The sequence below is a fragment of the Euprymna scolopes genome, unplaced genomic scaffold (genome assembly GCF_053919585.1).
Source record: "Euprymna scolopes isolate OS-2025 unplaced genomic scaffold, ASM5391958v1 sca425, whole genome shotgun sequence".
NCBI classification, from domain to species: Eukaryota; Metazoa; Mollusca; class Cephalopoda; order Sepiida; family Sepiolidae; genus Euprymna; species Euprymna scolopes.
The window spans coordinates 14136-41475 of record NW_027633464.1 but is presented as its reverse complement, the minus strand read 5'-3'; the positions used below and the strand labels follow the sequence as shown (position 1 = coordinate 41475).

The following is a 27340-nucleotide window of genomic DNA, read 5'->3' as shown; positions in this document are numbered from 1 at the left end:
AAGCGTTTCAGAAAGGGAGCATATTTTAGTCATACACAGACGGATTGTTTCGCTATGTTGCAGTAACTGACTTAAGCCGAGATCACACACACACACGCACACACACGCACACACACACAGTCCTGAAAAAACAAAACTATTTAGTCAGTAAGTCATTTAATAACCTGCAATCAATGCACCAACTTGCTCCCTCTAATTTACTATAGTACTAATGGTAATTGAAGGGATCATCAGTTGTTTACCATGAAACACTGTTTCGGGGATTTAAAAACAAAATAGTATATTAAATCATGGCTATCCAACAGTGTTTGTCAAACACCACCTCCCTTAATCTTAAAAAGGAAAAATATTACAGATATTAGATCTAGTTTAATATTCTTAATTAATTTGGCTAACCTATTCATGTTATAAAAATGAATTCCTTACCTGTGTGATTCATCAATTTCCAAATTCAAAATGGATATATTTTTTCATTTATCAGTCTTGTATTTATAAGATTAGGATTAATCCATTTGACTACTTATCACCCCTTACTATCATTAGTACTTCATATATTTACTTTGACATCCCTCCTTGTTTCCCCGCTTCCCTGACTGTACTAACATGCAGATGTTTTAATGTAATGTGAACAGACATCTCGTTGTTCAACTCCCCACAATTCCCTGTTATACATGATCCCAAATAGTAGTCCCTTACATTCCGAGTGGCAACATGCCTTGATCGATGTGAAAAAAATTTAAATCTACAAAATGATGTTCACTTACTCAGCTGAATGGCCCACTGTGCCGTTGCCTTATGACCATTGTCTTCAATCTCGCAATAAATAATTTCATCGTTGACTTCTGGGCTGTAAGCAATCATCTGCTGGACGTTTGTGTGACACATATCATCAGCGTGGTCAAAGTTTGACTCCTCGGCCACAGGCATGATTTCTACCACGCCACTGTGATCTAGTTAACAAACAAAACAACCAAAACGAAAACAAATTAATAAGCGGTGATTATAATGCAGAAATATAAGATATACAAAACTGTAAGCAATTTTTCTACCGTATATTACAAATATTAAGCTTTCAAGCACACACACACACACACACACACACACACACACACACACACACACAATTTTTCCTCTTCCGAATTGACCAGTGAAATATGTTATAGCATACCTTTCTTGTGGTCTCTTGGTTTTACTAGATTCCAAGACGAAATGTGGGGTTTGTATTTTACACATAGATTCGAAAAAGTTGTCGAAAAACAAATATATAACAAATAAATGTTATCAAAGGCAATATAAGTTACTTTTCTACTTAACTGGATACTTTTTAGTGTTTTTATTTAATGTAACATGTTTAAACATACAGTATTTACCGATGTATGTATTGAAAAAATTCAAAATGGCGCCAGACTCTCTATTGAACACGGTAAGTTTGATTGGTTTGGTTGGTTGGTTGGTTGTTTTGTTTTACTGCATATCAACCCTTTTCAGGTTATTTAATGCCGAATCTGGTGATTTTGAAGAACGATTTTTTAATATAGTATATTTGTTTTTGAAGTCGTATTCTATTTAACCCATAGTTGGGACCCTAACAGGTGCTACCACTCCGGGTCAGAGTGGATCTGGGAGCGATGGCAATTAAAGGGTGGCTCCACACTCCCTAAGGCCTGCAAGCTGGGGCCCTCGCCATCGGATATAGTTTTAGGTCATATTCAGGACCACGGTAAGTTTGGGAAAATGAGTTAAAAATAAAAAAATATCAAAAATACTGTTAGAAGTTCGCTCAATATGTTACCGTGACATAGACTGACATATATTCCACTTTCCTATTTGGAATATTCCATTTCTTTTTAAGGGGTGATCAAGATTATAACGATCGTAGCGACAAGCGCATTAATATAATGATTATTGGCCCGTAATGGACTGAATTTAAATGTACATACACAGACAACGAAGTTTAAATAGACGATCACACATTATATAGATGAGTGTGAATTACAGTAATATATTATACACAATACACCAATAGTATAGTAGTTATGGGTTCAGACAGATAAATACCGATTTAATTAGCAATAGATTATGTAAGGTTAGCGATTAAAAGGCACATACCTGAATAATGCAATGATCAGAAGCAACAACAACAGATTTGTACCGTCAATTTTAACGGCGTGATATAACACTATGTTTGTAAATAACAAAAATGTATTTCTTGTTTAAGTCGACCTACGTATGATACGCACCTTTCGTTTTCTTGAACCATTTGAATACTGTCTTATCAGTGATTCCAAGACCAGCACAGGTCAACTGGATCTCGTCTCCTACGTTATGTTCACCTTCTGGCTTAACTGTGATTTCGAAGTCTTCGGGAACAACAACAGGGGCTGAAGGTTTAAAACAATAAGATTCTTAATTACAAAATAAACACAACCTATTTTTTTTTTTTTACTATATATTTTTTTTTGTTTTTTTTTACTATATATTTTTTTTTAGAAAACAACCGTGCATAATTTTAAAATGTAGCGATATTGGATTGAGGTATTGCGATATTAGATTGAGGTATTGCGATATTGGATTGAGGTATATGAAAATAATATTAAAAAGCGGCATTTTCCGCATTAGGTTTAAATAGGCATAAAATTGATATAATGAAAAATTCTATTAGAAGTAATAGTTTAGAGTAAGGGTTACGTCTCAAGATATTGGGTAATATATGGGAAGTCGCCAGCTACACATATGGGGACAAACTGATCAAATGTTTTTGTTTTCGTGAATCGTTAGTGAAAGCAGTTGGATTTTAGTACAAATGCTTCCTTTGATTGTGATTGATTGCAGGTATTATGTACATTGTACATTGTATGCTGAAGAAGTAAATGCCCTGAAATTATTTTGAAACCGCAAATGATTTTACGCTCTTATTATTTACAACGTTGCTATTACAACAACGAAAAGAAAAAGGACAATTCGTTTGTAGGAAACCAAAAGTCACTCGCCAGGCGACACAATAAAGTTTATTTGCCACCGAAGGCATCTCGTTCTCAAATGCATTTAAGAACTAGATGCCTTCAGTGGCAAATAGACTGTTTTGCGTCGCCTGACTTTTGGTTTCTTGCAAACTAATTGTCCGAAACATTAGCATGTTTACTGTAGCGACTATATAATATTTGTTAATGTAAATAAAAATAGTATATTTTGTTCTTTTTTATTGAACACTCTTAATAACCTCGTTTTAATTCCTGAGTTTTATCTCCTGAATGGCTTTAACTAGCTTATATATATATATATATATACATATATATATATATATATATATATATATATATATATATATATATATATATATATATATATATATATATATATATGTGTGTGTGTGTGTGTGTGTGCATATGTATATATATATATATATATATATAGATATATATATATACATATACATATATATATAATTATATATAATTATATATATATATATATATATATATATATATATATATTAAGTTGGTGCAAAAATAATGCCGTTTCTTGGCGTTCAACTTCATGTCAATATATATATATATATATATATATATATATATATATATATATAATCTCGTGCCACTGTATATTAGATTAGCCATTCGTACGGACAGTTTCTGCTGAAGCAACAAGTGTTTGGATACGTTTTTCTGGACGATAAGTGATTGTATATTGGTCCGTAAACCAACTGATGAACAATTAGTACATAATTGTATAATATTATAAATATTTAAATATATGATGCTTTCAATAGCGTAGTTAAGCACTCTGCAACTAATTCTCCATATATGTAATATATATATTTATATATATATATACACTTGTGCCCGATATTATTCATACCCCCCCTTGAAAATTGAGTTTATTAGGTGTAACTTTGTAAGAATTTATTGTTTACGTCCATATTGATACATATTCTTAATAAACCTCTTCTGATCATTTTCGTCATTTTAAAATCTCGGGATACTTGTAATAAAAGAAATATACAGCTATTTATAAAATCTGCAATGTTCAAAAATAATCATACCCCCTTATTTTTTCAGTATTAATCGAGTTTCTGACTGTTTGTTTCCTGTTTGATTCTTATTTTGAATGCTTTTATACAACCTTTGATTAATTTCATTGCGTTTTTTGCATTTTTTCAGAAATTAAAATGATATCAACTGAAAACCAATAAAAGAATAAAAATTATTAGAATGGGGAAGAAAAAAAAACTTAGTAATGATCTTAGGACTAAAATTGTGAATTCACATAAGGATGGTTTAGGTTACAAGTCAATTTCCAAGAAATTTGAGGTCCCTACAGCAACAGTACAGAGCATCATCAAAAAATTCCAGAGCCACCACACAACAAACAACTTGATTGGTATAGGAAGGAAAAGGAAACTGTCTGCTAGAGCCACCCGGAATATTGTAAGAAGTGTTAATGCAAATCCAACCACCACTACTAAGGACATTTTAGAAAATCTGGAGTTTTCTGGCATAAAAATATCAAGGCAAACATTGCAAAGGACTCTGTATGAAAATGGTCTGAAAGGAAGAAGACCAAGAAGGACTCCATTGCACACCGGAAAACACCTTGCAGCACGTCTAAAGTTTGCTAGGACCCATGTGAATTCTCCAGAGTCCGTTTTCTCAAGTATTTTGTGGACTGACGAAACAAAAATTGAATTGTTTGGCCATATGGATGCTTCTTACGTTTGGAGGAAGAAAGGAGAAGCTTACAACCCAAAGAACACCATACCCACGGTGAAACATGGTGGTGGTAGCCTAATGTTTTGGGGCTCCTTTTCGGCTAGTGGTCCAGGTAGTTTGGTCAAGATAGATGGAACCATGAAGAAGGAGCAATATTTGGAGATACTCCAGAAAAACATTAGACAGGATGCGTAGAAGCTCCATTTAGGACCAAACTGGGACCTTCAACAGGATAATAATCCAAAACATACTGCCAAAATAGTCAAGAAATGGTTTGAGGATAATCAAATTAATGTTTTGGAATGGCCTAGCCAGAGTCCCGACCTGAACCCTATCGAAAACCTCTGGCACATATTGAAAACTGAGGTTAAAAAGCGGAAACCTAGAAATTTGAGGGATTTGGAGAACTACTGCATTGAAGAATGGTCAAAAATCAGTGTTGATGCTTGTAAAAACCTTGTTGATAAATATCTAAAACGGTTACAGGCAGTTATTAAGAATAAAGGGCATGCTATTGACTATTAGTAAGAGAGGTATGAATAATTTTGAACTAGTGCCATTATTGTTTTTCTTTGTATAATGTTTCAAACTTGCATAATTTATTTATTTGTTGAGTTTAAATTAAATGCTTATGCTTGATTTATTGTTTGAAATCCCTTTAATATTGTCTACCTTCTGGTTTGAGCAATATTCTTATAGAAATCTCAAAGATCCGAGGGGTATGAATAATATCGGGCACAAGTGTATATATATATATATATATATATATATATATATATATATATATATATATATATATATATATATTTATATTGATATGCATGCGGGTATATGAATTAAATAATTAAAGAATTATCTGTGTAAACTTTTAGTGAGTTGTGTATATACTAGAATAAAGCCAAACATCTGTTGGTCATCCTAGAATACAAACTTCAAAATATGCACAAACGTTTCTTATACAAACGTATCTTTCTGAAACTTGATTTAACTATGTTTCAAATTCAGCTATAAATAATTATAATTATAATGGAAGAATATCTGCCTGATAGCGGGTAAATATATACACCGGACAAAACAGTTTTGCACCACTTTTATGTGCTCTCACGTAGATTAAAATCAAAATATAATACTACTAAATGTCTAGAATCTTTATTCTAACTTTAATCAAAGTCCATTACATCATTTAGATTCTAGAAAATATCTTAAATTTAAAGCAAAAAAGGTCTTAAGAAGGAATTAAAATTTAATGAACCTTGCTTAATTGGTGTCTAATGATCGTCGATTAAATTTAATCTAAATCTGAAATATTACAATTTTTAAATGGCAAGTAATGTTCATATAATGTTCCGCAGTCATCTATAAACCTTATTTTTAATTAAACTAACTGTAGTATTGTCGATTAAATAATTTGAAAGTGGACAAAACATATATAATATATAAACATATATGCATACCTATCTTTATATATATATATATATATATATATATATATATATATATATATATATATATATATATATTTCTTTGTTGTATGCAAATGTAGATATGTTACATTAAATATTCGTTCGCGAACTTTTTAAATCATCAAATAAATATAAAAAAGGATAATAAAGTTTTCGTATTTTCGTACTCACAGTGAAAAGACATGTGTTCCATTTCGTCACCAAATCCGCATTTAATTACCAAATCAGTTTCATCTACGCTTGGGGTGTATCTAAAATGTTCCCTACGGGTATTGCTGCAGTTGCTGTTAAAATAAATAAATAAATAAAATAAATAAATAATAGCTGAAATCTTAAGGAAAATTTTGGAATTCAGAAATCACCCCACATAAACTGTGAACACGAGCCAGTCACATGGAAGTTGTAATAAATTCCATAAACTGATTCTTCCCGTTCCGAAGCAACACAAAATGTGATGACACCAGCCCCGATTTATACGCACAAGATAGTCGTGACGAATAAAGGAGGCGGGAAAGGTCGAAGAAGGAGAGCATGAAACAGATCTAAACTCCGAAGGTGGGGAGAGTACTGGGATCTTGGGAAGGTTTATTTCCACTCAAACACCAGAGAGAACGAATGGTGGTTCACAGAAAGTAATTAATAGTAAAATGCTGTTATGATATTACAAACTCATCTGCAATGGCGCCCGAAAGAGATAGAGATGACTGGAAATCTTGAGAGACTTCCGGGCATTCATCCGGTTATTATCAGTGACGCTGACCTATATGAGAACTTTCAGTGAGTTGTTAATAATAATAATAATGATAATAATGATAATAATAATAATAATAATAATAATAATAATAATAATAATAATAATGATAATAATAATAAATAAACTTCGAAATATTACGAAAAAAAAAAAACGAGTACGGAAATGAACACACACAATATGGTGATACCGACTAATGCAGGTGATATTGAAGTAGATATAGAACAGACCATGTCATTAATCCTAATGGACTGAAATTACCAGAAATCCCATAAAATGACCTCTGCCCTCAACCGAAAAATGGTGGCATCAGTCTCGGTTGGTACTACAAAAAATGGTCGTGAAAATTTGAAGATGGATGGAAAGGCCGAGGTGTGTGTGTGTGTGTGTGTGTGTGTGTGTGTGTGAGAGAGAGAGAGAGAGATATCATCATCATCATCATCATCATCATCATCATCATCATCATCATCATCATCATCATCATCATCATCCAGACCTCCATTGGAAAAGTGCGGTGAGTATTGTACTCTTATGGAAAGCTTATTTCCAGTTAAATTGCAAAGCCAACGATAAATATAAGAAATCAATTGCAAGCGATAGTAAGGGTACATGTCAATAAATGCAGTTGAACTAATTGACAAACTGTACTGAGTTACATTGCACCAGTAGCTACTATGTGCTGACGCCTTTATAAAATACTTACCTTTGGTGGAAAGACATTCTGTCGCCCATGATGTAGGCCGGTTCGATTTCTTCGTAGGTGCTGTCACCTTGCCTCTTTTTAAGCCACTTCATCTGTTCGGGTGGGTTTCCCGCCTGACCAATACAGGTGATGTTAATTGGGGCACAGTCGCTTTGGCGGTGATTGATCATTTCCACTTTGCCTTTGTTAACTGTAGTAAGAAAAAAAAATTATATATATATATATATATATATATATATATATATATGGAGTAATAAAAAAGAAACAAACGAAGTTATATGTTCATCAACGTTATTATTTCAAAACTTTCTCTGGATGATTAAATTGAAGAAAATAAAATAACAATACAATGTTTGCAAATATACTTGTGAAAAGGATGTCGTTGTTTTATTTAAGAACGAAAATAATCGCTGGCATTTCAAAAAATGTTGTGGAGTGAGTAAGATTCATTTTAAGAATTTTAATTTTTAACATTTTGTAACTTTCTAGATATTTAAAAAGATATGATGCAACAATTCTTCTTCTTGGAATAAATATAGCCGTTATAATTTAAATGTGGATGTGTAATTGAAATGAAATGAGTGTATCTTTGTTTTGTTATTCATTGACTTATTATATATATTAATTATTATAGGTGATATTTTTATGGTGTGAGTGAGTTAACCTGTGTCTAAATTTAAATTCTGTTCTTTTAATATGAGTTTACTTCTTAAAAGCGATAAATTGTAGCAACCTGTGTGGTGTTTAATTGTATTTGGGTTTTTGATAAGCGTTGATTCAATAAGTCTTTGTCAAGATTTATTTAATATAAATTTAACGAGTTTTGCTTGCCTGAAGTTAAAAGAATGATCACGCTGCTTTGAATTAGAGAATAATGCATTCTGGGATTTGATATCTTTTATATTTCTTTTATGTTTATTGAGCCTTTTATTTAATATATGTTGAGTTTCACCAACATTATATATATATATATATATATATATATATATATATATATATATTGTTGGGGCGATTAATCGGAATCGGGAATTAGAAAAATCGGAACTTTTTAGGGTATCGGAATAGGCATCGGAAAAATTTGAGCCTATTTTCCCATGTCTTTAATCATCTTTTTTAATTTGATTTTTGTTCAAGAAAAATCTTCCACTGCTTTCAGTAATAATAAAATAATGAATATTTATTGATTTCAATTTTCAGTAAGACTTAAATCTCTAGATTATCCCCTCGCAAGTGTGTTTTTACGCTTGAGAAAATATATGTACATTTAAGATGTTTTTACGGTAATCGAGACAAAATAACCCATTTATAGTTAAATATTTAGAGATTTATAAAGAATCGGAATCGGAATCGGTAATTGTATCGGAATCGGGAATTTAGTACGGAATCGGTAATTGTATCGGAATCGGGAAGATATTGGAATCGTCCCATCACATTATATATATATATATATATATATATATATATATATATATATATATATATATATATATATACTAGCAAAAGGACCCGTCGTTGACTGGGTTCAAAACAGCCTACAGAAAATGGACTCTGATTTATGAAAGTATGATAGCTTATGAAAAGGAAGGGTTGTAAAGAGATAGCTTCGAATTTGGGGGTATCAAAACCAAAGCAAAATATGATGAAAGTAAAAATAAAATGGATAAACACCATAATTTATTATACCATACCTGTTCACACTGAAACACTTATCACAATATTCTGTGGATATATATTAAAAAAACCTTGTTAAACTTTGTGACATATTTCCATTCTATGGAGGTCAGGTGCGAACGAACACCCCATAATTTTTTTATACCATATTTCTTCAAACTGAAACATAATTATCAAAGTATACTTACACAGATAGATATGAAAAGTCTTTATCAAAGTTTGTGCCTATCTCCATTCTATGAAGGCCATGCGCGAACGCAGACCCCACAATTTTATTATACCATCCCCATTCAAGTTAAAACATAATAATTTGTGATGTGTATATATTATTTAATTGGAATTCTTTATTGAGATGAGTATCATTTATTAATTTTATTGATTGCGGACTATTATCCTCATCTTTTCTTAGTTGTTTCACGACGTTTCGGTCAACTATTCTTCTGGCGTTTGTGATGTGGTTATTATTGGAATTGTTAGTTTGTTTAGCGTTGTAAATTATTGTATTATTGGTGTGAGTGAATAAAAGGAGATTTTTGTTTATAAGAGAAGTGTCTGGTGCATATGGTTTTTGCTTATTGGTTCTGGAAACTATCTGTTTTGCTTTTTCTTTGCATTTATATAAAAAATGTGAGGTATTGCAATATTTTCAAAATTTTTGTGGGATAGTTGAATGTTTCGTCCAGATATTCTGGATTACAAATCTTGAATGCACGTGAGAAAAACAGATTATCACGCATGTTTCTTATTTTGTTATTATGGTGTGAGTAGACACAAAAATGATTACATCAAACCATAATGACAAAATAACTCTGTCAAGGCAGGACATGGTGCTTCAGGCGGACCCTTCTCAGATGGGTCAGCAGAAATCAATTTTAGGACGTATTTGACTCTTATACAGGTAAGAGGATTGTGCTGGGAATGAGATACCTTCTGGACAGTAGAATGGCACAACTATTATTCAAGCGTCCTACACAACTGATTTGATGTAAGTCCTCCATTAAAGGTCAGGAATAAAGGCCAGTTAAAGAAGCTTGTCAAGCAGGATGCTCCCTTGAGAGTATGGCCATTAACATTAACTGGAGCCAAGTGGGGTCCAGAGCGTTGGTGTTGAAAAGATTGGTCTTGGGTTCGTTAAAATTAACCAGCTACCGTTTTCCCCACTGCACTACATGTTCAAGGTCGAAGGAGGGAGACTCAAAGAGATCTTAGTCATTGCTGGCCTTTGAAGTGTCGCCCTAGATGGTAGTGTCGTCTGCATATATACATATGCGATGTCAGTCAAAACGTTAACTAATGTGAATACTAACTATAAAAAGGCTCATTTTGTGAATTAATTATTTTAATTCAATGATTATTTTGATTACAATATAACAAATAGTTTTGTTTCGAAATATTTTTCTTTTCCTAGAAAAATATTTAGCAGTTGTGTTCAAATGCCTTTTTCATTTGAGGGAACGACTTAATTTTTAACAAGTTGCGATTTATTTCGAAATTGTTCTTTATTTTCTTCGTTTTGCTGACGTTTAAAATGTGAAAAAAATATCGAAATTACAAAAATGTTAATGTTTATCTTTCGATATGAATAAATGAGAACTATTTTATTCAGTTTTTACAACAAAATTATGAATGAAATGTATATCATTTTAAATTAACGTTTCAGTGTGAACCGGCTACGTCAACTATTGGTTTAATAAGAAACATATGGGAGATTCGCACTTACCGTAGAAGTTCAATCGGATTTCCTTTTCAATTGGTGGCTGTCCCTTTTCATAATAGATGCATTTGTAAATGTTCTGGTCATTGCACTTGGGTTTCTTGAGGGTCATTTGTAAGAAGGTTCGGGTCTTGCTGAGTTCTTTCTTGAATTCGAAACGCGCTTTCGTTTCGTCGCTTTGCCATTGTACGCGTGGTCTCTTGTCCGGTTGGTAGCTGAGGAGTTCACTGCTGCCGGCGAGCACGGACAACTTTTGCAGTTTGTTAGTGTTGTAGTTGGATTCGCATGAAAATGTCAGACCGGAGCTCAAAACGGGTCGAACAGGGTCAATCTGGAAAGTCACTGGAAAAAAAAAAAGGAAATAATTAAACAGTCAGATAAAATAAAGGAGACAAAAAGGGAATCACATAAATCTTTACTTTTATAGAAAAAGAATTTTGTCCTTGTTTGTTTTTGTTCCTTATGGACTCCTAAACAGCTGGGCCGATTTTTATGAAGTTTCACACAAATGTACTTCATGCATTTGGCAGTGTTTTTTTGTTTTTTTTAGATAGGTTTTTTATATGTTTTAAATCTGACGAAAGAAGGAACGGGCGATTTTGACTAAAATTAACGCTTTACACAACCTAATAGCACAAGTGTATTTAAGAAGTTTTATTGCTACACAAGCCGAAAGGCCTGATATATAAAATCAACATAAGATTCTTTGATATGATAGAGGCGTGTTCGAAACGAACGTTTTTGTTTAGAGCACAATTGAAGCATGATACCTGACTCTTACATTTTACACTTTAAGTCATTATATATAAAAACAATTGTATAAAATCAGCAGTTTTTCTCTACAGTGCAATGTAAACTACAACGTGTTGTGGACTAAGTCACTGCGCGGCTATCGATGCGCTGCGATGAATCTTCAACTAGAGCAGGCAATTAATCGATTTGTAATCATGTTATAGACGTTATATAATGTAATCATGTTATAAACGTTATGACATGTAATCGTGTTATAAACTTTATAACATGTAACCATGTTATAAACGTTATAACATGTAATCATGTAATAAATGTTTAAAACATGTAATCATTTTATAAATGTTATAACATGTAATAATGTAATAAATGTTTATAGCATGTAATCATGTTATAAACGTTATGACATGTAATCATGTTATAACGTTTATATCATGTTATAGACATTATAACATGTAATCGTGTTATAGGCAGAGACTATTAATAATCGCGCCATATGCAGAGGAAGTTTCCTAAGAATAGGGAAGATACATTAATATATTAAAGGCGTGAAAGGATAGTTTTTAATATCTATTTCTATCTCTACGCTCTATTATATAAAAGTCAATTTGTTTGTGTATGAGTTCTTTCCTCATAAGTTCCGAAACGGTTGAGCCTTTCTTTTGCAAAATTTAAACATAGGCAATTCAGTATGTCTGGCAGTGTTCTTAGATATGTCTTGTACAGAAATTCATCCGATAAGTATCGAAAATCTAAAAAACCCGATCTTAAAAATAGTCATATTTTTATATAGATAAAAAAAGAAGAATTTTTACAGGGGAATATATTACGTTACATCGACCAAGGGAAATAATAAAATCCCAGCAAATCATTTCTCCTTAAAAAACAAACAAACAGATATATTGTCAACTGGAGATATAGCTCAATGGTAGAGCATTAGACTACAGATCGATTGATCCCCTTTTCAAGTTCGGGTGTACCTTAGGATTTATTTTAATTTTTTCTTATTAATGAGTTCAATTTACGATGAAAGAAAAAGCAGCATTTAAAATCGTCGAAAATCATTTCTTCATTTGCATATTTTAAGACTAAACATTAATCAGAAGTGACTTTTCCAGAGCATTCAGCATATTCATGTATAAGCGTATTGTACGACTGGGCAACGCCAGGATGCCAGCTAGTCAGCTAAGTAAATGTGAGTTTAAAATTGTGTTATAAGCAGATTACATATATATGTATGTGTGTATATATATATATATATATATATATATATATATATATATATATATATATATATATATATGTGTGTGTGTGTGTGTATTTATAAATAAATAATAATTATTTTTACCCACTGACATTAGTGTTTCATCAGCGTAGGAAGTGATAATTATTGGCACTCAAATGTTTTGATCTCAATCAAAGAATCACTTTTCACGTGCAATTCGGTATTCAATCTCAGGCCACTAAGAATGATCACGAGAAATGAAAGAGAATTATATTCTTTATAAAATGTATAATAATTTTATGCATAAATATAAATTGTTATTTTACCTATTTACCTCATATATATATATATATATATATATATATATATATATATATATGTATACATATGTATATATATGTATATATATGTATATATGTATAATTGTGTAATAATATGTATATATGTCGAATTGTGTAATAATAAAACTTCTCAAATACACTTATGATGTGTAAGGTGTTAACTTTAGTCAAATTCGTTTATTCGTTCTCTCATTGGATTATTTCGATTATCAATACTTATCGAAGACATTCCGATACAAAACCCATCTAAGAACACTGCCAGGCAAATAAAGTACCTTCGTGTGAAATTTTATAAAAATCAGATAAGGAACAAACTCACACACACAAAGTTTTTTTTATATAATAGTAGAGATGTTATATTCAATAATTTCAACATTTCAAATCTGCAATTAATATTACAACTTTTCATACTAATATACCGTACTTCGAGGTAATTGCGCCAAGTTCGAGGTAATTGCGCCAACTAGCTAAAGTGCTCTTTTGGCAACCAAGCATATAAAGAGCAATTTTTTTTAGTTGGCGCAATTATCCCTGGATTTGTCACAATTATCCCAAGGTACGGTATATAATATTTATTAATATTATGTTTTTTATTATGTGAAATGTTTTTGACTCTTGGTGGGGTGGGGGTATGAGACCAATGATAATACAACATTATTAGCGGCTTGTTAGTTCGTACACTCTTCAAGCCATCGTATTCAGTTATCCGATGAAGAGGAGAATAATAGAGGTTATAAATCTGAAACGTTCTTTCTCAAGAGATTTTACGTTTTTTTTTTGGCGAATCGCCAGAAAAAGGTTTTTAGTTTAACTTCATTCTAAAGCCATAAGGACTTTTCGAAACGATCGAAACAAGAAAAGAACTCCTTGGAGATTTCATAAAGTCTGTTTAATTGGAAAATTATTCCAGAAATTTATTTTCCTCGAGCAGAAGTAATTGAAATTGATAGCAACAGAGGTAATTAAGTGTCAATTGTCGGGTGGATATCTATGCATCTGTCTCAAAAGTAATAGGATCGATTTCATATCTTAAGATGGGCTCAACCATCTTATTAATAAGTTGGTCGGCCAACCTGTCACGCATAACAAGTTTTAGTTTCACATGCGTCCAACCATTTCAATAATAAGCTCTGTCTATCGGCCTGTCTCTCTTCAGTTTGAAATATGAATTTTAAATGCGTTCACACTAGTGATGGGACGATTTCAAAAATTTTCTCTATTCCCATGCAATTACCGATTCTTTTCTAAATTCTCGAGTCTGATACAATTTCCGATTTCGATTCATATTCTAAAATCGCCCAATGCTTAAAAGGGTAAGATTTAAATCCTTTTTTTTTTGGGGGGGGGGATAGGAGTTAATAGTGACAGTTATTTTAACATTTTTTTTTAATTTAATTTAATTTTAAACACAGTGACACATATTATAACATTTTTTAAAATTTAATTAATTTTTTAACAGTTACACCTATTTTAATACGTAGATATAATTTTCTTTTGTATTTGATAACTTTTTTAATGTTTGTATTGTCTAGTTTGTGCATTGTATTCAAGATTTTTTATAAACCCATTGTAAGATTTCCATCTATATCTTTCACTTGGGTCATTGTGTCCTATTCATCAACCATGCCATTGTATACATTTCCGGGCTATTTTGTTCATTACCATTTTTACGTCAATTCGTTATTATATTCTATAGGTTTTTGTTTTACAGTTAGTTTAAAACCAATAAATATTTATCTTTTATCATTTATACCAGCGACAGAAAAATTATGTTAAAATAAACAAATAGATAAATAAATAATCGTTTTTGAAATCCGAAATTAAATAAATTTTTTTCCGAATTCTATATCAAAAAGCGAAAAGTCTTCTGATTCCTGATTCCGATTAATCGTTCCAGCATTAACCCGTATCATATACTCAGTCGGTAGGTCACTCAGCTACGCTTAAGTTTGAAATAGAAAATTAGTTTCGTCTATGCATCCTCATAGGAAGCTCTATCTGTTTTTCTGTTGGTCTGTCCGTCTCTTATGTCCTCATCGCATACTGGCCAGACTCAACACGGCTCAGATTCCGTTTTCTGATGAGAACCAGTCTGTGATTCTACAAGATATTGTATGTGGCAGGACGTCGACACATCGTTGCAAGAACAGCAAAGCCTAACGCCGTCGGCTCCCCTGACCTTCGGAGAAACCGACACAATCCGTCTAATGTGATTACTGCTTCGTTTCGGTTTCTTTTTTCATACGTCCCATTTTGAACTAACATTCTCATTGCTAAGCCTGTGAGTTTAATGGACGAATCTTAAGAAAAGCCATGCTTGTCCCTTTTAACTTGCCTCCTCACCGGGGTAATTTTTGACACATGGTCACCTCATTTTAGGTAGAGGATATCCTACTTTTCCCTCAAATGGCACTTTTAAATAGGATAACATTTTTTGTAATTCCTCCAGTCAATAAGGAGTTCTGCTCCTAGCGAGGACAAAACAAATACAACAGATACAAAAGTCAAATAAAATGTTTGTTTATTATTTACGCTTAAGATTCTCTTTTAGAGATTATCGGATCGACACTGATATTGGACGCATGTTAATTTGAAAGCAGTTAACTCAGCTCTTATTAGCACAAAAATCAGCGTTTGTCTACTCACAAGTAAACCATGTTGCAACTGAACTGTAAGGGTCTATTGCAGTAGGGCCAATATTTATAGAAGGAAACATTGATGGAAAGTTGTGTAGTATTATATTTAAATTGAAGAAACATATATTTCTGCCTTTTTCTACGGATGAAGAAGAAGGGAGCGTAGAAGGAATTCTAAAGAAGTTGCTGTTAATCAGGTAGTGGAAGTATTTAAGCTAAAGGGTTATAAGTAATAATTTTGTCGGGGCATATTCCATAGAAGTACCTGTAAGACGAGCACATGGATGCAGCAGTTGATGAAGTTCATGTCTGCGTCACATAATTTATGTTTAGCAGAGAAATCTTTGGTTTGATTCGATACGATAGGAGTTGGCACTTAGTATACAGTATGGAACCTATTAGGTTAGAAATTCTGTTTTTGTGCGCTATTTTTTTTTCTTAATTCTTACATCTGAACCAGAAATTGTTTCTGCAACTTCTAGATTTTATTGGGTCCATAAAAACCCGGTTTCCCTCAATTTCTCATAACAGAATTTCCAAGAACTCCCCGTGTCCTGTTCATTTGTTGATAGTATTCTGTTGTCACTTCAAAACACTTCTCGCCAACAATATCCATATTTACCTTTGTCACCGGTTTAGCTGTCCTAAATACTTCTTTTTTATGATCATGTTTTTTGTCGTATATCTGGTAACTGTTGTGGTGTTAGTTGTTGAATAATTAAGGAGGACGACACAGTAGATTACTCTCCTTGCTGTTCACTTTACCACCGGATAAATATTCCTTTCTCTCCATCAATGACAACGAGGGTAGGTTCTGCCATATAAAAGTAGAGATTGCGAACCATTTGTCATCCACTTGTAAGGTTCTACTGAGTTATGTCTACTATACAATGTAGCACAATGGAGTGTGGAAATGTCTCCACTGGACGATCTGTAAAAAATTCAATACCCATTGTAGCAGCAAGTCCTGGGAACATATACTGGAAAAAACAGTTGGCAACAAACCTTGACAGAGTTAAAAAAAAAAAAAAAAGACATGATAGCCTATGATAGGATCCCCTTTCTTTTCCTTGCAACCTCTCATAGAAGAGACGTTGCGAGTCTTTCTCTGCTTTATCGTTATTTTCATAGCAAGTCCTCGTCTGAGCTCCAATCTATGCCCCCCTCGCCAAACATTCAAGAGAAACACTCGTCTAGCTGAAAACACTATCAATAATCCCCCCACTCTTTATCTATTCCGAAACTTAAATGTAGATTCCATGAACAAATCTTCTTTCTTAGAACTGCACGCCTGTAGAACTCTCTTTCGTTTACATGCTGACTACAATATGGCCGTCTTCCAGTCCAACGTAAACAAGTTCTTGATGAGCAGTTCCCCTTAAGTAATCTAATTGTCCAAATTTACACTAATAACGATTACTATGATATTGTCTCATTGACTACTATAAACTCTTTAACCCTTATCCTCGAGTGGCCTTTGCGCCTTGATAAGTGGTGACTCCTTTGTAAAAAAACAAGCCATGGACTAACCACGACGACTACGCAATTCCTACAGCTAGATATCTAAAAAAAAACAAAAAACAAAAAACAAAAACAAAAACAAAAAACAAAAACAAGAAAAAAAAAACGGGCATAGTTCTATGGGACGAGAAAGAGAAAGTATCAGCCCTGGAATTAATCAGTGTTACTAATGATGCTAACGTAAACAGAGTTGTGATGTAGAAAATAACGAAATGTTAAGGTCTTATGTAAAACATGAAAAGAAATTGGAATCTTAAGATCTTCATTATTCCAGTAATTATAGGAGAAACCAGATTCATGAAAAATAATTTCAAATACTACCTGGCGAATATGGATGGTCAAATACAATGAAAAATACAAATAAATGCGTTTGAAGTGACGGTTAGAATCTTAAAAAGATCTCTCGGTTGGAACGTCTGAAATAACGGGTGTTCATTCTAGAGCTGCTACTTTCTCCTTCTCGACCCATATAACTGTCAGGTTTACCGGTTCTGTTTTTAGCTATGCAACTGTGGGGTAAATGTCTAGCGTTCTGTAGGATGCCCCATTCACAGCAAAAGCGAAATGACGAGAAAATTTAAAAAAAAAAAAAAAAAAAGAAGCAAACGAGACATCTACACTCATTCATCGTTTCCGGTTTTCTCTGATACACTTTTTCTACTTTCTCGTTCCACCACCATGTCACTCTGTCATCGACTCACAACTCTGGTTTGTTACCTTTACTTAGACTTTTGGTCAAGATCAAAGTGTAGTATCTGTCGGAACAGATACTGCAAGCTATGACTAGCAAAGACCAGCTATGACTAGCAAAGACCATATGTGGGGGTAACCCCACATATCTGACCTTGGTCACTGAAGGGGCAACCCTTCATACCAACAGTTTCTAATCCAGCTCCCATTTCCCACCTCTCGGGAGCTGGTACCCCCTTTCCCTCCCCCCTTCCCTCCATCTCCACATTAAAAAACGGCCTTGTGCCTAATTAATAAATATCATCAAAGTGTAGTATCTGTTCCGGCAGATACTGCAAGCAAAGACCCTATGTGGGGGCGACCCCACAGATAAGACCTTGGTCAATGTAGGGGCAACCCTTCATACCAATTGTCACTATCCAACTCCCCTACTCCCCGGGGAGTTGCTCCCCTTTTACCCTCCACTCCTCACATTAAAAATCGGCCTTGTGCCTAATTTGCTCAGTGGGGGCGCAAATAAATACCATCTGTTCTTCAGATGCTGCACTTTCTGCCTGATCTCTTTCGGTGGGGGGATCAGTCCTTCACAACTGAGACAATTTTTATTTTTGTACCTTTTCTCCACGTTAAAAAACGACCCTGGTGTCTAACTCTGTCCCGTGGGGAGGCATAGTAAATAGGTACCTTCAACAGTTTATCGTTCAACTTCTTTCACTGTTTTTCCACACTTTATAAAGTTAATGCCTACGTCACATAATTCACATTCAGCAGAATGATCTTTTTATTTGATTCAATGAGTTGTACGATACATTATCCCTTTTATGGATACATTCATAGCAAAACGCAGGTTCCTAAACCAAAAAGAAAGAAATCACAATCCTGCAACGTCATGTCCGCACACGACACGCATCTGCACAGAGACTCAAAAGTAGTAAAAATACAACTTACCAGTTGCGGCATCATAGACTGAAACAGAGAAAGAAATACAGATTAATATTTATTCAATTAGATAAAAGGGATTGCTGATCGCTGACATACAGAAATTAAAAGATTAAAATAAAAAAAAAATGTAAAGCAAACAGGACTAGAAAAATAGAAGTAAAAAGAAGTGCTTATCAAAATGTTGGCTTTTCAGTGACCGAATTACGCCCCCTTGGTTTTAGACATTATTCTAAATTGAGGGTTGACACTAGAAACCAAGAAAAATAAAAAAAATGGGGAGAAAAAAAAAAACGAAAAAGGGGGTACTATCTTGCAAATAATATTTTTTTCTAAAAAAAAAAGACAGTTATGTTCCGAACGAAGCTTCCAGCCTATTAGAAACATGAGCCCATCTTAAACTCAAGCCTCGAATAAAATATGTCAGATAAAAGTAAAATAACAGAAAAGTGTCAACTTCCTTGTGATGGAAAAAAGTGGGATCCACTACACATTCCGAAAAATAATCCAGGAAATGTAGTTTCAATAATATGCGTGAATTTAAATTGGATGGACGCCAGTTTTATTTTCTATTTAAAAAGTCTTCTACCACTCTCTATAATTTAATTCCATAATACAACAATATCTTTTCGAAATATATAGGAGAGAGCAAAAATTCAAACAATTACGAATCGAAGAAAGAATGCGTTTTTATTAATGTTTATTGTTTGTTTACATGTGTTTGTTTAGAAGATATCTTATACACATATTTTCTCTCACGACTCATATATATGTATATATATATATATATATATATATATATGAAAAAAGAAAATGAAAAGAAAAACAATTTGGATTGAGAGTCACGTGACCCGATTAAAAACATTTAAAAATATATTTATAAAAAATTGAATCAGATAATATGACTTTCAATTCAGATTGCTTTTCTTTTCATTTTTTTAAAATAAATTCAATATCTAACGAAAAAGACACATTTTTTGCCTGATGAGATCTTAGTTATTAATAATTACAGATCAAAACATTGCCATGCCGTTGTAATAAAGCCTGTGCATGTACGTAGAAATTAATATTAATATAATTAGCTCTATTTCATATTGAACACTATTATATAAACCGACTAGATATCCTTTGGATTTTATCTTACGAATACATTCTTAACCTGGACTACAATACATACATACATACACACATACACACATACATACATACATACATACATACATACATACATGCATACACTTATATATATATATATATATATATAAACACACATATATATACACATATATATACATATATACACACATATATATATGTGCACGCGTATATATAATTGCAATATGTGACTTAATAAATTTTTGAATAGTCTCTTTTTTCTTAGAAAGGTTTTACTTGCTTATCAAAGTCTGATGGCAGCCATACAATAAACAAGCGATTAAAAAAAACTGTCGGCCGACAATTCAAATCTTAATTAAATGGACATAAAATTGACTGGAGAAGAGAGATATATGCGTGGGAAAATTATTGCTTTTGGTAGCATGAAATTTACGACTTGCCTTTGTTAATATTTTTTCGACTTCAAACAATGGCGACAACAACCACAACGACGACGACAACAACAACAACAACAACAACAACAAAACATCCATATTGAAATTTGTATGGATGCAGAGACGATTTGATTAAATACGCTTTTTTGAGAGCAGACGTGTTTGAACTTTTATTTGTATTACGTACAAGTTTTGTATATAAATTAAGGAAACACTTCACGTCTGACTGTCCGTATCTTGTTACGGACACCAGTGATCAGGAGTATGCCACTGATTTCATTAATCATTCATGAAAGAGAGAAAAAGAAAGAGAGAGAGAGAAGAGAACGAGAGAGAGAAAGAGAGAGGGAGGGAATAAAAAGAGATAGAAAGAAAGGGTAGATAGTATAAAAAGGGACAGTGTGGATATACCCATGCGTAAAAACAAACATGAATTTTTTGTACGCATGGATTTAAAAGTCTGAGAGAGAGAGATCGAGGAAGGGGAGAAGGAACGAGTAAGACTGATAAATGAAAAGAAAAAGATGGAGAGAGAAGCGAAAGACACAAAAATGATATAGAAATAAAGAAAATATGAGAGAGAGTAGAAAGTGAAAGTTTGCGTATATGCATATATATATAGCCTTGCGAGGATGAACGCAAGCACATAACTGTAGCTATGCTTACCAGAAATATACTTTAACTAAATTAAAAATAAATCTTGTAATAACATTGGAGTTGTCTAGAATGTTTTATGCAAATTATTTATTGCAATAACAAAAAATAGACATCATTACAATCTACGTAATAACATAGTGATTCACGTCTGATCCAACGCCATCATTTTCATTAGCTATTTTAAATAATGAAATCGTCCATTCGGCAAAGACGAAGTCTTGATAGCTAGCATATGAAACATTAAAACAATTTTTATTCATACTTTTTACTAGCATTTGAGGAGAATAGTGTAAATTTTACAATTGTTTGATATTATTTTTGCGTTGTACTAATATATAAACTTGATAGTACAAGAAAACGTACGTGTGTCCGCCTCGTTTCAATAATCACGTATGCAGATTTTATGATTATGAGCGAATAACGAGAGGATTACTCTTGATGATAACTCATAATAATAAAATCGAAAAGAAAAGAATAATTACGTATGCAAACTTAAATTTTATGAATATAGAAAAGAAGATTAACATCAATAATATCTGACAATATAAACGAAAGGATTTCTGCCATTTTTAATGTAGGCGCAAACAGATTGCTCTGATATTAAAACAAAACAAAGAGAGAGTTTTGTCTTCGTTTTCTTTTCGATTAGTTCTGTCTTCTTTTTCTGATCGATTAATTTTGTCATTGTTTTCTGAACAATTGTCAATGATTTAAAGTAATGAATGGGAATTAAATTGCGAATCAGTAGCAACCAGGTGAAATGTAATAGTGTAAATGCTGGCAATGAAGAATTGACTATGGTATCAACATTTTCAATACAAAATCCATGAGAAGCAAATGAAATGCTCATTGAACTTAATATTTTTCATTTTAACTAACGTAACACGCTATTATAGGTTTATTATAAACGTAAAAAATATTTTTCATTAAATATTCAAACTCAACTTTAGCACAAATTTTGTAAGTCTAAACACACACACACACACACACACACACACACACACACACACACACACACACACACACACACACACACACACACATATATATATATGCGTGTGTGTATGCATATGGACATTAAATAAATATAATTACTGGAAAAGTGATTACATGCAATACTTAATATCTAATATATAATTATGGAATGTTTATAATTACTGAAAGACAAAGTTGATTAAGATTACTACTCAGTATATGAACATCAAAGGGCGGAAATTTCAACGAACAATTTCTACAGTTACCTCCCTTGAATTAGTTATTAATTAGAAATCATTTTGCTTGCGTGGTTGCATAGAAATCTGAGAGGTTCGTAATGATAAAACAATTATAATTAGTCTCAATACAGAAAAGACATCTAATAATAATAATAATTAATCAAATTCATTAACGATACATATAACATTTGCATGTATACAGGGTGGCCGACTTAAAAGTAGCTCAGAAAATGTAGTAGAGAGGAGGAACATTCTTTTATTGTTTAAATTACATGTAATGTTATAAAAGATGCTGGAGGTGCTCCCTGTTGACATCTATGCATTTCTGGACATGTTTAACAACGTTTGCAGATACTGCCTGTAGGTCTCTGATGATTCTTCTTATAGCGTTGGTAATTTTCTCTTTTAGTTGTTCTAGATTGTGAGGATTATTTGCATAAACTTTTTATTTTAAAGTCCCCCAAAGATAAAAATCACATGATGACAAGTCCGGGGAACGTGGTGGCCATAACCCTTTGCTTATTGTTTTCTCTTCTGTAAAAGTGTTATGACCTTGTGTCAGTGATCTGTGAGACGTCTGACATCTAGCGCCATCTTGTTAAAAAGAAAGAATTGCATTTTGTCTTGTGGTGTCAGTTGGTCGTTAAGAGAAATATTAGATAGTTCGGATTACTTTTTAAGTGGGCAACCCTGTATATTCTCTGTTATGCATGCAATCCTATACAACAATTTCTGCGAATATTGAGGACGGCAATATCACAGTGAACAGATATATTCGCACATGATATAAAGAAACCTCGAAGATTTCTGAAGATTCATGAATTTCTCATGAAAAAGTATAAACATATAAGGTTCTAATAATCGAGAAAGAAAGCTAGAAGCAAGTAAGATTTCATTTAAAAACTTGCTTTGATATCCGATATAATACTGCTTTATAGCTAGTCTATTCGCCCCCTTGTCATAACTTTCTAATAAACTACCTATACATTAATTCTAACTTATGCTCAAATGGACCCTACCTACAATAAGTTCAGCCATGTTGACTTGGTCAACACAAACACATGGACTTAAAAAAAGCTCCCTAAATCATGATGTCTATTCCGTTAAGCCTCTCTTGACTTGTTCAAAGTTTATCTGGAAAAAAGTGTAAAATAAATATTTTTCAGGATAGTACTTTAACGATTGAATAAAGGAGGTTTTTTGTATTAAGAAGAAAACATTGAAGAATACTTACGTTTTATAGCTGATAGAAAGGTACACAGTACCAATAATTTCGTCACCGAATCCATTTTAAAAAAATTTCTCCTTCACCTAGAAAATATAAAGAATCATGTTTGTAAGATATTATGGCATAGGAAAAGGGATAGTATAATAAAATATAATCAATGTTTTCGGTAATGAACAAAAATCAATCCATTATTAGGAAACAGTATACGTTTCAAGCATTTATTTATTTATTTTACTGTTATTCGATCCAAAGGAACATATAGTCAATGATGCGTAAGGCGCTACTGTAATAGGGGCAATTTTTATATGGAGCAACCTAATTGAAGAATTGGGCAGTAAAATGTATGTTCATGTTACACTTAAATTCCTGCATGCATGTACAATCAAAGAAACAGGGAACAGGGAGGATATGCGAAAGGCAAGCGGTCTAATGAAAAATTATTAGAGTAAGTCATTTTCCAGTATTTATAGACGTTTATAGCAAAGATGGTGTGATTTTGCTACTTCTCGGTGATTAGAAAACATTTTCGTTGAGTAAGTACAAGTACATTAAGTTCATCGGAGCACATTCTGTGAATTATTTCGAAACGAGCACATGAATGTAACACTCCAATGATGTAACATGGTCTAGTGCAACGCGTTACCCATCCGGTTACAGACTATTTGTTGTATTCCATTGTGTGGGAAGAGCACAGTGGTTGGTGCCCCACACAAGATGTGGCAACAATTCTCCATTTGTCCGGGAAAATGTTGGCTTTGTAAATATATCGGATACTGGCAGGTGTGAGAAGTTTTCTAGCTAGGTAGAGAAAGCCTACAATCTTTGCAGAATTACGAATAATAGACTCTTAAATAAAATTCACAATCCTTTCTGCCATTCAACCATATTTGTCTACGACTTACTTAACCGTCAGATTTTACTGATGGATGTTTCACTGTCATTATTTTAATCTCCATAATTTTCGTCAAAATTGGAAATATTTTCAAATTTTCACCAGCTATAGCACTGCAACACCTTTCCGGCAACTTCTGCAGCTGCGCCGTCTCCGACCGTATTAACTTGCCTTTTCGGTTGGACATTGTCTGCAACGCCGAGAATGGGGCCCTGGTAACTGGGTAAACCTATGTCTCTTAGTCAACCGCCAAAGCCTACATCTGAAGAGGCAACTACAGCTTCGATATTATAGCTACACAGACTATATGTAGTACGGCACTGTCTCACGAGACGGAAGGTTGCCATCATCTTTCTTTTATTGCCATCCAATGAAAAGCACATCTGGATACGACGTGCAACGTCAATCACTCTGATACCCTTCTTTGTCCCTATCTCTTGACACCACACTAATTTAGGCTGTGATGGCCATCTTCTGTTCACAAATAGTCCAAAATTATTTATGTAGACATTATTTGGAGATAACCCCAAAGATAAAAGAATCTGCGATGGGAGTTAAAGTTTAATGCGGAACCTATTATAGAACACACCTCCTACTGACGAGACAATAACGAAATTGTTCCCGCCTAAACTATTCAGTAAATGGCGATAAAAGAAACAATGTATGGCATTCATAACTTGAATTTGATGACCAAATCATTTATATACATTGATTTATTTTGTGCATTTTATTAACGATTCTAGGGATGTCGTTTCTTTTCTTAGGGATGGGATCATACTGTGATGGTCCAAATTACCTATAATTAATCCCAGCTTTCTTAAACACAAGTATAACACTACCATTATCCCTATTATTTGAAAAAAAAAAGAATACTTGAAAAAATGTCTATGTATAAAAAATAGACATTACAAAAGAGACAAACTAATTTGGTCAGAAAAGAGATTAACACGATTTACAACATTTGAATTTTTCTATCTTTCTTTTATATTGCATACGCTATCATTTTGCGAGTTGGACTTTATTTCCACCAGTTATTTTTCGGGCAGAATTTGACATCATCTTAACATTTAATTAAAAATTCGATATCATGTTTTCGAGTTCGTCATAAAATATTCTCCTGGTTTGCTACATCACAAAATTGATTCTGATATTTCTTATTGTTGCATGATTTATGAGCATCACATGAAGCATGAAAAGAAGTACATTCATCTGCACACGACAAAAGAAAAAAAATAACCGAAGGAAACAAAATACAGTTAATTTTACATTTAGCAACATTTGTTTAGTCGTTATGCGTGAATCAAACTTGGAAACAATGCGCACAGCTCGGCAGATTCATTTTGAGGCAAAAAAGATGGGTAAACTCTGGGGAAAAAGTTCCACTTGAACTTTATGTGAAATACTTGGAAGTCTCATTATAAGAACACATGCGCATGCAGAAATAAAATGTGATAAATCTGAATTTTGTTTTGTCTATAATAGAGATTAATAGGAAATAATTGGCTTAGCCACAATTGAAAATGACTTCTGCTATTAATTTCGGTTGAAATAAGCTAATATATATATATATATATATATATATATATATATATATATATATATATGTATATATCATTAGTGACTTGTGAATCGGGCACATTTTCTGGTTTTGGAATGATTAATATTGACTTTCATTGAGCTTAATATTATTACAATTGGAAATATTATTTATAGAATAAATACACCAATAACATTAACATATATTTTCTTTTAACCGTAAGAATATATATATATATATATATATATATATATATATATATATATATATATAATCATTTTAAGTTCAGAAGCCAAAAAAGGTATGTAAACGTAGAGTAAACATAAATATTAATATTTATATAGTAACCCCAATATTGAGAGATAAAGTATAATCAATACGAGAAAATAATAGGAGACAATTTTTATTCTTATATATATATATATATATATATATATATATATATATATATATATATATATATATATATATATATATATATATATATTCTTCAGAATAGTTTTTATTTAACAATCAGTTGTTATGGAAACGTGAGATTGTAGGTTTACAAAATATTACTAGCAGTAATATTCTATAAGTTATCCCATCTAAACAAGAATTGCTCGATATACAAGATAGAGCAAATAAATTAAATTGTAATTCAATGAATTTCAAAAAACTCTCATTGAAATGAAATGAAGTGGTTGAGTTTCATATCAAAGAATTTTTATTATTCTAAGTAAGACAAAGAATGCTTTAGAAAATTAATCTCCTTAACCTATAGGGTTTCGACGTCTACCATCTCATCAGAGGAGAGAAAATATTAGCAAATAGTTATAAAGGTATGCACCCTATTTGCTAAAGTCAGTGAGACATGGAAAGTCAAAGTGAAAATAATACATTTATCAGAAGTCCTGTAGCAGGAGGATTTGTAGAAAAAGGATATGAATGTTTTTGTAGATCCAGCGTGCTTGGTAAAATCCATGTTATACGTTCTTTACATCCGTTTGGTAATAATGTCCAAGCTATATATTGGGTAATCCGCATAGCTGTGTAGATATCCGAATCGGGCAAGTGCTTGTTTAAATATATATATATATATATATATATATATATATATATATATATATATATATATATATATATACACACACACACACACACACACAC

At 32.5% G+C, this 27340-nt stretch overlaps 1 protein-coding gene across 1 annotated transcript; it reads right to left on the bottom strand.

Moving 5' to 3' along the window:
- Positions 1 to 741: 741 nt before the first annotated feature.
- Positions 742 to 23857, bottom strand: LOC145274722 (uncharacterized). Its single transcript, XM_080127478.1, has 7 exons — positions 23769 to 23857; positions 19123 to 19140; positions 11018 to 11353; positions 7627 to 7816; positions 6344 to 6456; positions 2241 to 2381; positions 742 to 950 (listed from the first exon to the last, which is right to left on the bottom strand). The coding sequence occupies exons 1-7, from the start codon at positions 23821 to 23823 to the stop codon at positions 757 to 759; spliced, it is 1047 nt and encodes a 348-aa protein (XP_079983604.1). The 5' UTR covers positions 23824 to 23857; the 3' UTR covers positions 742 to 756.
- Between the last annotated feature and the right edge of the window lie 3483 nt (positions 23858 to 27340).